Consider the following 15,677-nt stretch of genomic DNA (forward strand, 5'->3'; position numbering starts at 1 on the left):
GGGTGGAACCATGTTAGAACCTCGCTGGCAGGAACTCGGCCGGTCGACCACAGAGAATCGCCGCGGGGGCCACTTTCAACGGCCCCCGACCGGCGCCGCATCGATCGCGCGTGTGCGGCTGGCGGCAATTCACCGGTCGCCGGAGAATCGCGTCCCGCCGCCAATTCTTAGAGCCGGCGCGGGCTCGGAGAATCCGGCCCAGGTCTTGTAATTGTCTTCTTTCACATTGGACTGGACACATACTGCTGTGGAAACTTCCCTGAACATGCTCTAGGGACTCTTCCCTCTTTGCCCTTTACACTACCACTGTTCCAGTCTTTATTTGAATAATTAAAGTCCCTCATCAAAACAAATTTTTGCATCACTCTGTAATTTCCTTGCAGATTTCTTCTACATCCTTCCCACGAGTTGGTGACCTATGTAATTGCACCATTTTTGTTCCTTATCTAAATCCATTCTGTCCTTGACCCCTCTGGGACATGCTCGTCTTCAGCACTACAACTTTCCTTAATCAATTTGGCTACCCCTCACATTTTTCTTTTTTCCCTACCTTTCCTGAGCCCCTTGTATCCAGGAACATTTAATCCACAGTACCACCCTTCCCTGAACCAGGTCTCTGTTCGAGCCAGAACACCATAATTCCACATGATAATCTGTGCCTGTAACTCACCAATCTTATTTATTACACTCAATCACATACCTGCATTCTAATCCTGATTTTGAACCTATTATTTTCTCCCTATCCTGACCCCACCTTTTATTTACTGTTATCTATTTGAGAATCTGTCTCTCCCAGAATTTTGTGCATCCTGGTATACCACTCCTTGTTTGTTCCTGATATCTGCTCCCGGTTACCATACTCCTGACGAGTCATTTAAAATCTCCCCAACAGCACAACATGCAGGTATAAACAATGCTGAACTGCCAGATGATGTTTTCGAAGGACAGCGTTTGCATGGGGAAGAAAAGTGTGGGATGGGGGGGGGGGGGAGAGAGAGAGAGAGAGAGAGAGAGAGAGAGAGAGGGAGGGGAGGATGGATCCTTGTGGGACATGAGAGAGAGAGAGAGAGAGAGAGAGGGAGGGGAGGATGGATCCTTGTGGGACATGAGAGAGAGAGAGAGAGAGAGAGAGGGGAGGATGGATCCTTGTGGGACATAAAAGGTAACAGTGTGGCCCACCCAGGGCAATGTTGTCAAATGTTGTGGACGGTGAGGAGCGGTAACTTACCTTTGTAACAGTCACATAAGTGTTTTATATCTTTGATAAGATTTGTTTCAGTACTGTAGCAGAGGCAGAAACCTGATTGGAGGGATTCAAACATCGGGGGGCAGGATTCTCCGCCGGCGGGATTCACAGTTTTGCCGGTGCCCTGGGGTTTCCCGATGGCGTGGGGCTGCTCCACAATAGGAAACCCCACTGACCTGTCGGCGTAACGGAGAATCCCGCCAGTGGAACGGGCCAGAAATTTGGCGGAGCGGAGAATCCAGCCCCGGGTTCTGGGAAATACCGCACCATATTTGGGAGCCACCAATACGTTCCAAGGAGTTAGCAGATAGGGTTGGAGTTTGGAGATAGGGTGGTAATTTACAAGGTTGGTGCAGTCAGGTTTTGGTTTTTTGAGGAGAGGGTCTGCATTGAACTGCGCACATGTGGTACCATAAATTGCTGTCCGATTTGGTCTTTAAGACCAGCAAGTACTGAGAGCCTCACAGCTATTCTGAGAGCAAAATCTGGGCCAATATATTATAAATATCAATGGTAGATTAGACCATAAGATGTGGGAGCAAAAGTAGGCAATTCAGTCCATCAAGTCTACTCTGCCATTCAATGAGATCACGACTGATATGCTGTGACAATCCTTCATTCCATTTTCCTGCCTTATCCCCATGAGCCTTGATTCCCTTACTGATTAAATCTTTGCTATCTTAGCCTGGAACATACTTAATGACCCAACCTCTACAGCCCTCTGCAGTAAAGAATTCCACAGATTCACTACCCTCAAAGAAGAAATTCCTCCTCATCTCCGTCTTAAATGGGTGACCCCCTTACTGAGATTATGCCCTCTGGTCCTCATTCCTCCCCCCCCCCCCCCCCCCCCCACACACACACACACATGAGGAAACAACCTCTCAGCTTCTACCCTGTCAAGCCCTCTGAGAATCCTATATGTCTCAATAAGGTCACCTCACATTCTTCTAAACTCCACTAAGTACAGGCTCAACCTAATCAGAAAATTCCACCATACCCGTGATTAACCCGGTGAACCTTCTCTGGATTGCCTCCAATGCCAGTATATCTTTCCTGAGATAGGGGTACCACAACTGTTCACAGCATTCCAGGTGTGGTCGACATAGCATAGTTTTAGCAAGTCTTCCTTAATTGTAAAATCCATTCCCTTTGAAATAAAGGCCAACAATCCTTTTGCCTTCCCAATTACGTGCTGACTAGTTTTTTTGTGATTTCTGCACCAGGAACCCCAAGTCCCTCTGAGCTGCAGCTTTCTGAAGTCTTTCTCCAGTTAAATAATATTCAGTTCCTTTATTCTTCCTACCAAAATGTATAACTTCACATTTTCCTGCTTTATATTTCATCTGGCAAGTTTTTGTTCACTCACTTAACCTGTCTATATCCCTATGTTTGTGTCATCCATAAACGTGGCAACAGTACATTCATTTCCCTCACCCAAGTCATTAATATATATTGTGAATAATTGTGGCACCAGCAGGGATCCCTGAGGCAGTCCACTAGCTACAGGTTGCCATCCCTAAAATGCCCCTCTTATCCTAACCCTTTGTCTTCTATCAGTTAGCCAATCCTCTATCAATGCGAATAAACTACCTCCAACACCATGGGCTCTTATCTTATTAAGTAGCCTTTTGTGCAGCACCTTATCAAAAGTTTTTTGGAAATCAGAGTTTAGTACATCTACTGGGTCCCCTTTATCTATCCTGTTCATTATCTCCCCAAAGAATTCTAATAAATCTGTGAGGCATGATTGCCCTTCATGAAGCCATGCTGATTCTGCTTGATTATATTATGTATTTTTAAATGCTCTGTTATGTCATCCTTTATAATGGACTCTAACATTTTCCCAATGACAGATGTTCAGCCAACAGGCTCAGAGCTACCTGTTTATTTGTTTCCCTTCCATTTTTAAAAATAGATTTAGAGTTCCCAATTAATTTTTTCCAATTAAGGGGCAATTTAGCGTGGCCAATCCACCTAACCTGCACATCTTTGAGTTGTGGGGGCGAAACCCACACAAACATGGGGAGAATGTGCAAACTCCACACGGACAGTGACCCAGGGCCAGGATTGAACCTGGGACCTCGGCGCCATGAGGCAGCAGTGCTAATCACTGCGCCACTGTGCTGCCCCTTCCTTTTTAAATAAGGGTGTTATGTTGACAGTTATCCAATCCTCATGGGCTTTCCCAGAATTTAAGGACTCTTGGAAGATTACTACCAGTCTATCCACTATCTCTGTAGCTACTTTGTTTAATATCCTGGGATGTAACCCATCAAGTGACTTACTGGCCTTTAGTCCCATTAGTTTCCCTCATACTTTTTCTCTCGTGATAGTTAGTGCATTTATTTCCTCTCCCACTTTATCCAGACTTAAAGCTGAAGCGTTGCTCCATTGGTGCTGTCAAACTTGCCCATTTGATTTTAATTATATACCTGTTGTGATTGTCCTTGGTTAGCTGACTGCTTTGTATCTAATACTTTTTGGAAGGTAAGATGCTGCAGTGATAAGATGGTAACTCACTTCACAGTAAAATAAATGCACGAAATGATGCATTGAAAATGGGCTGCATAACATGAATAAAAATAGCATTCATTTGCAACAGGGTCAACAAGGAAACGTGCAGGCCAAAGGAATTTTTATCTTGATAGCCATTCAATATCAGTATCAAATTCAGTTAGCGAAACATCAGTATTTGTCATAAAATAAGTAGGAAAAACATACCGTGCACTTATTAGAGGAATTTGTTGAACAGTCTGAGCTGCGTATCCGGATATCAAGCTGATACAGTTCAAGGAGCCACACTGAAGGTATTATATTGATTAGATAAAAAAACAGTGCTGGAGAAAATCTGTTCAAGTGAGTACAGAAATATATTAGATTACAGTAAGAGAATCAATAATTATTCCTGTTTTTTCAGTGCTAATTTTCAGGCATATTTCTTACTAATGTTTAATGTAAGCACCATATTTAACATGTATGGTAGAATCCAACTTATCAAGTTAAGTGAAGATTTTTCAGCTCTGAAATGGAACTTCAATACATTCATGGCAAACATTTCCAGTTCTGCTCAGTTGATGAGATTCAATATTTTAGTTCAAATCAGTCATATCTTCAGTATCCTTAGCTCTATGTTCTTCTGGAATTCCCTCCCTAAATCTCTATCAATCCATCCCACTCTCTCCTCCGTCAAGACGCTCCTTAAATACTTACCTCTTTCACCAGGCTTTTTGACATCTGTCCTAATGTCATTTATGTGGCTCAATAAGAAATGTGTTTGATAATGCTCCTGTCAAGCACCTTGAAACATTTTACTATCACAGAATTGCTACGGTGCAGAAGAAGACCTTGGGTCCATGGAGTCTGCACTGGCTTTCTGAATGAGCAATTCCCATAGTGCCATCCCCCCCCCCCCCCCCCACCTTTCTCCCCATAAAACAGCATATTCTTCCTTTTACATAGAATTTTTACAGTGCAGAAGGAGGCCATTCGGCCCATCGAGTCTGCACCCTACCCAAGATTAGCACCTCCACCCTATCCCCATAACCCAGCAACCCCACCCAACACTAAGGGCAATTTTGGACACTAAGGGCAATTTATCATGGCCAATCCACCTAACCTGCACATCTTTGGACTGTGGGAGGAAACCGGAGCACCTGGAGGAAACCCACGCACACACGGGGAGGATGCACAGACTCCGCACAGACAGTGACCCAAGCCGGAATCGAACCTGGGACCCTGGAGCTGTGAAGCGATTGTGCTATCCACAATGCTACCGTGCTGCCCCATTAGACTTTTCAGATAAGTCTAATTTATTTTTGTATGCTACCATCCAGCCTGCCACCACCACACTCTCCAGCAGTACATTCCAGACCTCAGCCACTCGCTGTTTGAAAAGTTTTTCCTCATATCACTTTTTGCTTCTTTTAGCAATTACCAAGGTACTTTAAATCTGTGCACTCTTGTCCTCAACCCTTTCATAAGTGGGAATAGTTTTTCCCAATATCCGCTGTCCAGACTCCTCATGATTTTGAATCCCTCTGTCAAATCGCCTTTGAGCCTCCACATCTCCAAGGAAAACAACTTCAACTTCTCTTCATAACTTCTCTGGAGCCATTCTCGTGAATATTTACTGTACACTCTCCGATGCCTTCATATCCTTACAAAAGGGCAGAGTCCAAAACGGAATACTCTGGCGGAGGCTGAACTTGCAACTTATACAAGTTCAACATAACTTTCTTGTTTTTGTTCTCTGTGTCCTTACTAAAAACTAATGCTTTATTAGGCTCCCTCTTTGTCCTGCAGCACCGGAAGTGTCAGCATCAGAACCAAAGGCATCTCGTTCCTCATGAAGTCCCTCACCTGCAGATACCTGAACCCATTCCCCTTCAGCACATGATATGTCACGTCCAGCTCCTCCAGGTCTGCAAAGCTGGCTCAAACAAATAAATCCCTAAAGTATTCTATCGCCACCTGCCGCCACCCCCGGAATCTCACATTCGACCTGGATGGGGCAAACCTATGATTTTCGCAGATCGGCGCCCACAGGGACATACCTTCCAATCTAAAATGCTGCCAGCACTGGTTCTACATCCTCAATGCTGATACCACCACCAGGCTTGTGGAGTACCTGGCCGGCGAGAATGGAAGGTGTGCCAGGACCCTCAAACTTATCCCTTTACATGAGGCTGCCTCCATCCGCTCTTCCACTGTCCATTTCCTAACCATTGCAATGCTTGCTGCTCAATAATAGCTTTGCAAGATCGGCAACACTAACCACTGCACCCCTCACCCCCCCCCCCCCCCCCCCCCTCCCCTCTCCAAGAATACTATCCTAGCCTGCAGAGCCTTAGCCGCCCACAAGAGCATCAAAATCATTCCAGTAACCTTCCTGAAAAAGGATTTGGGCACAAAGATTGGGAGGTTCTTAAACACAAACAAAAACTTCAGCAACAATGTCATCTTTCCCGTATGGACCTGACCAGCCAACGACAATGGCTCACATCCCACCTCTTAAAGTCCAACTTCAGTCCCTCCACCCTCCTCGCTAAATTCAACATATGCAGCTGAGCTCATTATCCCAAGATAACGAAAACTTGCCCCTATCAACCGAAGCGGCAGCACCTCCCAAACTCCTCCCCTGCCCCGGACATTAACTGGGAATATCTCACCTTTCCCATGTTGAGCTTATACCCTGAAAAGAGGCCAAACTCCCCCAGAATCTCCATGATCCTGACCGGGTCCAAAATATACAGCAGGAGATCACCGTGTGCAAAGAAACTCCACTCCACACCCTTGAAAACCTAATCACTGTTGCAAGGGCTCAATTGCCAGGGCAAAGAGCAGCGGGGAGAGCGCGTATCCCTGTCTCATCCCCTGGTGCAATCCATAGTACCCCGAGCTGACCCTGTTAGTCCAAACACTCGCTCCAAGGGCATCATAACGACATTCACTAACCTCTGAACATTTGTCAACAGCTGCCGCCCCTTCACAAATCCCATCTGGTCCTCACCTATCATCCCCGGCACATAATACTCTATCTGCATCACCAGTACATTCTGCAACAGCTTCGCATTTACATTCAACAGCGAGAATAGGCGGTACGACCAACACTGCTCCAGGTCCTTGTCTTTCTTTAAAGCTACCTCCAGTGGGTGGACCTCTTCTTGATTCCTTCCCTGTTCCTCTCAAGCTCTCCTCTCTCTGGGTGGCTATCCCTATCACCCCCTTTCTGTACCCCCCTCCTCTCCTCCTTTTAAAAATAAATTTCAAGTGTCCAATTCTTTTCTTTCCAATTAAGGGGCAATTTAGCGTAGCCAACTCACCTACTCTGCACATCTTTGGGTTGTGGGGGTGAGACCCACGCAGACATGAGGAGAACGTGCAAACTCCACACGGACAGTGACCTGGGGCCAGTATCAAACCTGGGTACACGGCGCTGTGAGGCATCAGTGCTAACCACTGGATTTTCATATTCTACGCACTCTTCCCCCCCGCCCCACCAGGCGAAGGTCATGATTAATTTGTCAACCTTAATGAAGAAGGATTTGGGGATGAAGATCGGAGTGATCTAAATATGAAGAGGAACCTTGGCAGTACATTTTGATCGTCCGTACCCTTCCAGCTAGCGAAAGAGGGAGTGAGTCCCATCTTTGCAGGTCCTCATCTCCTCCACGGGCTGGAGAGATTCCATTTGTGCAGCCTTCTCTAGGTGTGGGCTACTTGGATCCCCAGCTACCTGAACTTGATTTGGGTTATTTCAAACGGCTGTTCCTCCAGCTCCATTTACCCAAAGATTTCACGCTTTCCCAGGTTGAGTTTGTAACCTGAGAAGGCGGCAAACTCCCTGTGGAGTCTGGTTATCTTTCCCATACTGGTTAGGGGGTCCAACACGTAGAGGAGCAGGTGTCGCGCGCAGAGTGTAACTTAATGCTCTTTGCCCCTCTTCGGATGCCCTTCCACTAAACCGCCGATCTAAGGGCGACAATCAGCAACTCAATTGTGAGTGCGAACAGGAGCGGGCATAATGGGCACCCCTGCTTCGTTCCCCTGTGCAGCTGGTGGCATTTGTCTGTACACTTGCCATTGGAGCGCTGTATAGTAGCTTCACCCACGTGGTGAATCCCTCTCCGAACCCAAACCGTTCAACACCGCCATGAGGCACCTCCATTCTACTCGGTCAAAACCTTTCTCAGCGTCCAGGGAAATGTTCATCGGGCGTCTGACGTTCGCTATCTGCCCTTAACAAACCTGGTTTGATCTTCCGCGATCACATCTGGCAGGCAGCTCTCCATTCGCCTTGCCAGAACTTGCGCTAGGATTTTCCCACCAGTGTTTAAGAGAGAGATGAGTCTGTATGATCCACACGCTTTTGCAGCCTTGTCTTTCTTGGGAATCAGTGAGATTGAGGCCTGGGTCAGAATGAGCGGCAGGGCCCCCTTAGATAGTGAGTCATTAAACATCTCCCGCAGCTGCGGGCCAACGCTGCTGAGAATGTTTTGTAAAAGTCTGCCAAGAACCCATACGTCCCAGCACTTTCCCTGGAGTTGATGCACTCCACAATTTCGCCCAGCCCTAGCGGTGCTCCCAGTGCCTGTATTTTGTCCTCCCCCATCACCGGTATGTCCAGCCTGTCGAGCAACTGTTTAATCTCCGAGGTCCCCTCCAGTTTGGAGGTGTTTGGTAAAAGTTTGGTAAAAGTTCATAAAGGCATTATTGACCTCGTTAGGATCTGCTGCCATCCTATCGTTACTGTCCTTGATCTGGGCTATCTCTTCCGTGGAAACCTGTTTTCTTAGCCGGTCCACCAGCATCCAGCTGGCTTTGTCTCCATGTTCGTAAAAGGCTCCCCTTGCCTGGCTGAGCTGGTGGACTGCTTTCCATGTGAAGAGCAAGTCAAATTCCATCTGCAGCTTTTTCCTTCCACCAGCAATTTCACGATTGGGGCTGTGGAGTACCGCTGATCCTCCTCCAGTATGGGGTCTACCTGCCGCTGCCTGGCTTCCCTTTCTTCCCTGTCCCCAAGAGCCCTATAAGCTATAATTCCCCCCCTGATCACCGCCTTCAGTGCCTCCCAGAACGTGGAGAGTGGACCTCCCCATTCGGGTTGCAGGATACATGTTCGTAGATGGCTTGTGATATTTTAGTGTTAGCGGCGGGGAGAGCTGCAGCCAACCTCCATACGGCGTGCTAGGCCTGCCCCTTCTCCAACCACACGACAATGTAATGTGACTCATGGTCGGTCATCACAATCGTGGAGTATTCCGCCTTTGTTACTCCTGGAAGGACCCTCTTCCCTACCACAAAAAAGTCTGTCCGTGAGTAGGCCTTATGCATTGGGAGGAGAATGTTTTTTCCCCAGGGTGGTGGAACCTCCACAGGTCTCCCCCCCCCCCCCCCCCCCCCCCTCCTCCCTCCATCTGCTCCATGAAGGTGGTCAGTTTGAATGCCTTGCCAGTCACGTTACCTGTCCTGGGGATGGATCTGTCTAACGTTAGGTCTTGTACACAGTTAAAAAGCCACCCTCTTATTGATCAGCACTGCTTCATATCCAATCCTGAATGGGACTACCAGAATGCAGGTCCTTGCCTGGGCCGGCTTTACAGAGACAGGTAACGAGCCTCAGCTGGGTGGGCCTTTGCCCTCTCCAGGGAAGCTCGTATTCCACGGAAATCGATTTGTGAAAATCTATGGGCCTCATAAGGGTTATTACACATATCTAAGACTATATTTGTTTCTCGGCCTTTTGGCTAACATCAAGCCGGAGATCAGGTGTAATGCCTGTTCTTGTCAGCTTGGATTGTGCATTGTCGGCTTATGGAGACCATCAATTGGATTCAATGTGCATTTGAATTGTTCTTTGTCGCAATAAAGGAGATAGATTTAGGGCTTGCCCCGTCCACTCTGCACTTTGGCCTTGTAATTTTGAGAAAGGAACAACATTTAAAAAAAAAACTATTTCAGGAGGAAACTAATCAGAGGCAAAGAGGCCCAGCAAAGATATATTTAAATGACTTTTGAAGAGCTTGGAGGAGCAAGAGTGGCTCCTTGTTGCGCCTTGCTGCTCCTGTGTGTTGGTTTCCATAAATAAATCCGACTACTAAATTTAGCTTTTACACCTTTGTCTAACAGAGTGGTATATTGAGCTTCTGAAACAAACAGGAGAGTCAGAGAGTCATAGAGTTGTACAACACAGAAAGAGGCCCTTCGGCCCATCGTGTTTGCGCCGGCCATGAGACATCTATCCACTCTAATCCCGTTTTCCAGCACTTGGTCCGTAGCCTGATATGCTATGACATCTCAAGTGCTCATCAAAACGCTTCTTAAATGTTGTGAGGGTTGCTGCTTCTACCACCCTTTCAGGCAGTGAGTTCCAGATTCCCACCACCCTCTGGGTGAAAATTATTTTCCTCAAATCCCTTCAAAATCTCCTGCCCTTTCTTTAAATCTATGCCCCTGGTTATTAACCCATCTACTAAGGGTAAAGGTTTCTTTCTATCTACCTGAGCTATGTTCCCTTGCCTTGTTCGCCCACCCAAAATACATCACCTCACACTTTTCAATGGTAAGAGAATGCAGCAAAATCGGAAATGTACTTTATATAATAATAAGGGCGTATCAACTGTGGGCATACTCAGGGTCCAGATTTCAGATGTGGTCTGCTAGCGGAAACTGTCTTTTTACTGTTTTAGATTTGGTGGTTTGGCCATAATAACATTTCCCCTTAGTGTCCAGGGATGTGCAGGCTAGGTGGGGTTACAGTCTTGCGGGAACAGGGCGGGGAGTTGAGTAAGGTCCTCTTTCAGAGGGTCGGTGCAGGCTTGATAGGTCGAATGGTCTCCTTTTTCACTGTAAGATTCTAAGTTCTACGTACTCTGCGGCAGCCTAAAAAGAGAGTCAACTTATTAAAAAAGCAGTAAACAACATTTGTTGAAACATGTAACACCATATCCCTTGGAGATTAATCTATTTAATCAAGCCAACTTTATATTTTAGGAACATTTCTTCACTAATTCGGAATGTCTATGCTAGTCATAACACGAAGTGCTGTTGAAACATGTCAAACTTAAGTTGCCATTGTTGATGTACAAGAAACATCAGAAATTCTTTGTCCTCACTGAAAGATCCTTTTTTGTCAAACACACATTTGGGCATTTAAAACTGATCAAACTCTGCAATGATATGCCGTTTTGTCAGTTTAAATCCAGTTGAAACCTAAAAACGGTGGCCATACAAAAGTCAGATGTGTTATTCCGGTCTTCGGTTTGCTGACCATTCCCTATAATTGAATGAAAAGGAAGCACCATATTTTGTCAGGTCAATATCCTGTGAACTGGTAGTCTTAACTACATAAGAACATAAGAAATAAGAGCAAGAGTAGGTTGTTTGGGCCCTCGAGCCTGCTCCACCATTCATACGATCGTGGTTGATCTGACCGTGTTCAAATTCCACTAGCCTACCTGTCCCCATAACCCTTGGCTCCCATGTACATCAAAAATCTGCTCAATTCAGCCTTGAATATATCCATTGACCCAGCCTCCACTGGTCTCAGCGGAAGAGAATTCCAAAGACTAAAGCCTTCTGAGAGAAGAAATTTAGCCTAATCTCCGTCTCAATCGGAAGATCCCTTATTGTGAAACTGTGTCCCTAATTCCAGATTCTCCCATGAGCAGAGACATCCTGTCAGAATCTACTCTTTAAAAGCCCATCTGAATTTAAGTAAGAGCACCTCCCATTCTTCTAAAGATGAATTAGTGCAAACCCAACTTCCTCAAACTTCCCTCACAAGACAACCCAGCATTCCAGGAATCGACCTGGTGACCTTTCTCTGAGCTGCCTCCAATGCAAGGATGTGCGTCCTTAGATAATGAGACTAAAACTTTCGTTGCAGTCTCAGCAATTCTCTGCACAGATGTAGAAATACTTCCTTCCTTTAAGGCTAACATTCCATTTGCCTTCCTAATTACGTGTTGCATCTGCATTTTAACGTTTTGTGATTCATGTGCGGGGACACTCGGATCCCTCTGTACTATAACTCTCCATTTAAATAACATTCTGCTTTCCTACTCTTTCTACCAAAGTAGACAACCTCACATATTCCCACATTATGCTCCATCTACCAAATTTTGCCCACTCATTTAACTGATCCATATCCCTTTGCAGACTCTTCGTATCCTCCTCACAACTTGCTTTCCTCCCCATCTTTATATTATCAGCAAATTTGGCTACAATACATAATATACATACATAGATACATAGAAGATAGGAGCAGGAGGAGGCCCTTTGGCCCTTCGAGCCTGATCCGTCATTCATCACGATCATGACTGATCATCCAACTCAATAGCCTAATCCTGCTTTCTCCCCATAGCCTTTGATCCCATTCTCCCCAAGTGCTATATTCAGCCGCCTCTTGAATATATTCAGCGTTTTTTATAAAAGATGTAGGAAGAGGATCTGTAAGGGAGAGATTCATCATGCTCCTGCACCATTTTGGGAAAAACCATTTTTAAATCTTTAAAATCCAAAGCCAGTCAGGAAAATCATAGAATTTACAGTTCAGAAGAAGGCCATTTGGCCCATCGAGTCTGCATCAGCCCTTGGAAAGAGCACCCTACTTAAGCCCACACCTCCACCATATCCCCGCAACCCAGTAACCCCACCTAACCTTGTTGGACACTAAGGGCAATTTATCATGGTCAATCCACCTAACCTGCACATCTTTGGACTGTGGGTGGAAACCCACGCAGACAAGGGGAGAACGTGCAGACTTCGCACAGAAGTGACCCAAGCCTGGAATTGAACCTGGGACTCTGGAGCTGTGAAGCAAATGTGTTAACCACTGCGCTCCCTTAAAGGAAGAGCTGGTCCGAATTCCCTTGTAGTTTTGTGACCCAGCCAGCGACACCCATATCCTTGAATGGATTTTTAAAAACCTGTATTTCAAATTCATCACTTGTAGCTAGCGGTTAACATATTGGACAACTCTGCTTTAGGAATCACTTAATTAGGTGAGTGTGACTTGAGCTATTATCTGTATCGAATTTCTCATATAAACATTCTGTTATTTCGCACAATAAGCTGCAAAACACGCAGACTTGGGGAGAACGTGCAGACTGTGACCCAGCGGGGAATCGAACCTGGGACCCTGGCACTGTGAAGCCACAGTGCTATCCACTTGTGCTACCGTGCTGCCCATACTAGCCCAGCTAGCTAGCTGCCTGCTGACTTTCGCAGTGCCACATTAACTGTTCCCCAGCGATCCCTCCACTCTTTTGCATCATTCTGATCCCTCTACACATTCTTCACGAGTTGCTCCCGACGTTGCTGGCCAGGTCCCACGCTGGAGTTTTCTCTCAATGACAGGCTGGTTACAGGATGTAAGTTCATACCGATCGAAATGAAATGCACTATCGCTTTATCTCCAGATAAAGCTTGACCGTCCAACTTGAGCTGTACAAGTTACAAGTTGCCGATGATTGATGCTTCTGCTTTTTAGCCCAGACTCTGAATTAAGTACATGCAGTACTGTATTTGGAAAGCTGAATGTTGGCTTTGGCAGGAGCCCAGTGCAGTCTGAGATATGGATCATTCAATTTAACTCTTGTTCGAATGGAGTTAGTCGACTGCACTTAAACTGCACCGGGTTGCTAGTTACAATTTGTAAACAAGTTACTGACTTTAAGCAAATTCAAAATAATGCATATTTTTTCGCACATGAAGCACTTTCGATATTTATACGTGTACAAACAAAACGAGCATTTAATTTAGAGTCGCTCTTACCCTTTGTAATCTTTCCCTTTCTGGATGGTTAGAGTCACTATCATCTCGACAAGGGTTAGTAAAATCAAAAGCAACAGAAGCCAGTACATGGGATTGTCTCTCACTAAAGTTACTCGCCAGACTGCCAACAAGGTGTGTAACGCAAACACGAGCCGAGGAACAACAGCGCTCAGATAGACAAACGAAACCATGCTCTTCCCCAGCCAGTCCCCGGAGTCAGGTCCAACAGGCTCCTCGTCCACAGTCGACTGAAGAAAAGGGAGGGGGCGGGCTGCCTGGCTGGGTGAAACCTCCGCCCCTCGGAGCACTGTCCTCGTCTGCGCTCCTCCCCGCTGAAGCCGTCTTAGCCACAGCAGATTGCAAAGGAAAGGGCAACGGGAAAGGTCACTAAACTGCAAAACACGATCAGTAGCAAGATCTTAAGTTGTTTTCAATTGGTAAGGTTCAAAGATGACAGGCTCTCTTCCACAAACGGCAATTGGCGCTGAAGTTGTTAATTTCAAATCTGAGATTGATAATTTAAAATATATGTATTTTTATTAAGGCATTTATAATTTTAACAATTTTAACCACAAGGTATCAAAACAGCAAGATGAACAACACACACCCAACCAACATCAAAACCTAGCCAACATGGCTTACATAAACCACTCCCCAATCCCAATTCCCTACTCACCTGACCAGGATACATTGACTCGCCTCAGGGTGTCCTCCCACAACCCAGCCTCCAACTCCCCACCCAACTCTTCATCCCACTTCCTCTTCACCTCCCCTATTGAGGCTCTCTCCCACTCCATCAGCTCCTTATAAATCTCTGATACCTTCCCCTCCCCCACTCCTGCTCTCGACACCACCTTATCCTGTAGTTCCTGGGGCAGCAGGTGCGGGAAAGCCGAAACCTGCCTCCGCACAAAGTCCCTCACCTGTAGGTAACAGAACCTATTCCCACCGGGCAGCGCAAACCCCTCCTCCAAATCTTCCAAACACAGAAAGACCCCATTTATAAACAAATATAAGTTTGCGGATGATACGACGGTGAGGGGATGTATCTCAAACAACGACAAGTCAGACTACAGAAGGGAGATAAATCATTTGGTTACATGATGGACCGATAACAACCTCTCTCTAAATGTCGGAAAGACCAAGGAATTGATCATCGACTTCAGGAAGCGTAGCACGATACACTCTCCCCTCTGCATCAATGGCTCCAAAGTGGAGATGGTTGATAGCTTAAAGGGGGTCACCATCACCAACAGTCTGTCCTGGTCCACTCATGTTGATGCAACAATCAAGAAAGCCCAACAACGTCTCTACTTCTTACGAAAGCTAAATAAATTTGGCATGTCTGCATCGACTCTCACAAACTTCTACAGATATGTGATAGAGAGCATCCTATCCGGCTGCATCACAGCCTGGTATGGCAACTGCTCGGCCCAAGATTGCAAGAAACTGCAGAGTGTGGTGAACTCAACCCAACACATCACACAGCTTGCCACCCTCCCATTGATTCTGCCTTCCTCAGGAAGGCAGACAGCATTATCAGAGACCCCTCCCACCCATGCATTGCCTTCTTCCAGACCCTTCCATCAGGCAAAAGGTAGAGAAGTCTGAAGACCCGCACATCCAGACATAGGAACAGCATCTTCCCGACAGCTACTAGACTCCTCAACGACTCCCCCTTGGACCGATCTGTTCCCTGTAAGGACACTATTATTGACGCCCTATGCTGCTCATGCTCATGTATTTGCTTTGTTTGGCCCCTTGTTCCGCACTGTAACCAGTCACTGTTTGTCAATGTACCATTTGTCAATGTTCTCTGTTGATTATTCTTTTTGTCTACTATGTACGTACTGTGTACGTTCTCTCGGCCGCAGAAAAATACTTTCCATCGCACTTCATTACATGTGACAATAAATCAAATTTAAAACAAATTTAAAAATCAATCCGCAAACCACTCGCTCCCCACCCACTGTCACCTCTGAAACCTCTATCCAGCCCCCCCGGAGCAAACTGGTGGTTGCCACATATCGGTACCCACACCGACGCCCCCTCCAGCCCCATGTACTGCTGCCACTGTCTCCACACCCTCAGGGCTGCCACGATCGGGCTTGTGGAGTACCCAGATGGCGAGAATGGCAGATGCGCCGTTAAC

The 15,677-nt window shown here is 46.3% G+C and overlaps 1 protein-coding gene across 2 annotated transcripts in view; it reads right to left on the reverse strand.

Annotated features, from left to right (window-relative positions):
- Positions 1–13,769, reverse strand: part of tmem26a (transmembrane protein 26a) — a 28,177-nt gene extending 14,408 nt beyond the window's left edge. For both annotated transcript variants that reach the window (XM_038773233.1, XM_038773232.1), the window contains exons 1-2: positions 13,526–13,769; positions 3,971–4,097 (exon numbers count right to left, since the gene is read on the reverse strand). In XM_038773233.1, coding sequence (XP_038629161.1) covers positions 3,971–4,097; positions 13,526–13,716 — 318 coding nt within the window. In that variant the 5' untranslated portion in view covers positions 13,717–13,769. The remainder of the gene's footprint in view (positions 1–3,970; positions 4,098–13,525) is intronic.
- Between the last annotated feature and the right edge of the window lie 1,908 nt (positions 13,770–15,677).

This window comes from Scyliorhinus canicula, chromosome 16, assembly GCF_902713615.1.
Source record: "Scyliorhinus canicula chromosome 16, sScyCan1.1, whole genome shotgun sequence".
Taxonomy (NCBI): Eukaryota; Metazoa; Chordata; class Chondrichthyes; order Carcharhiniformes; family Scyliorhinidae; genus Scyliorhinus; species Scyliorhinus canicula.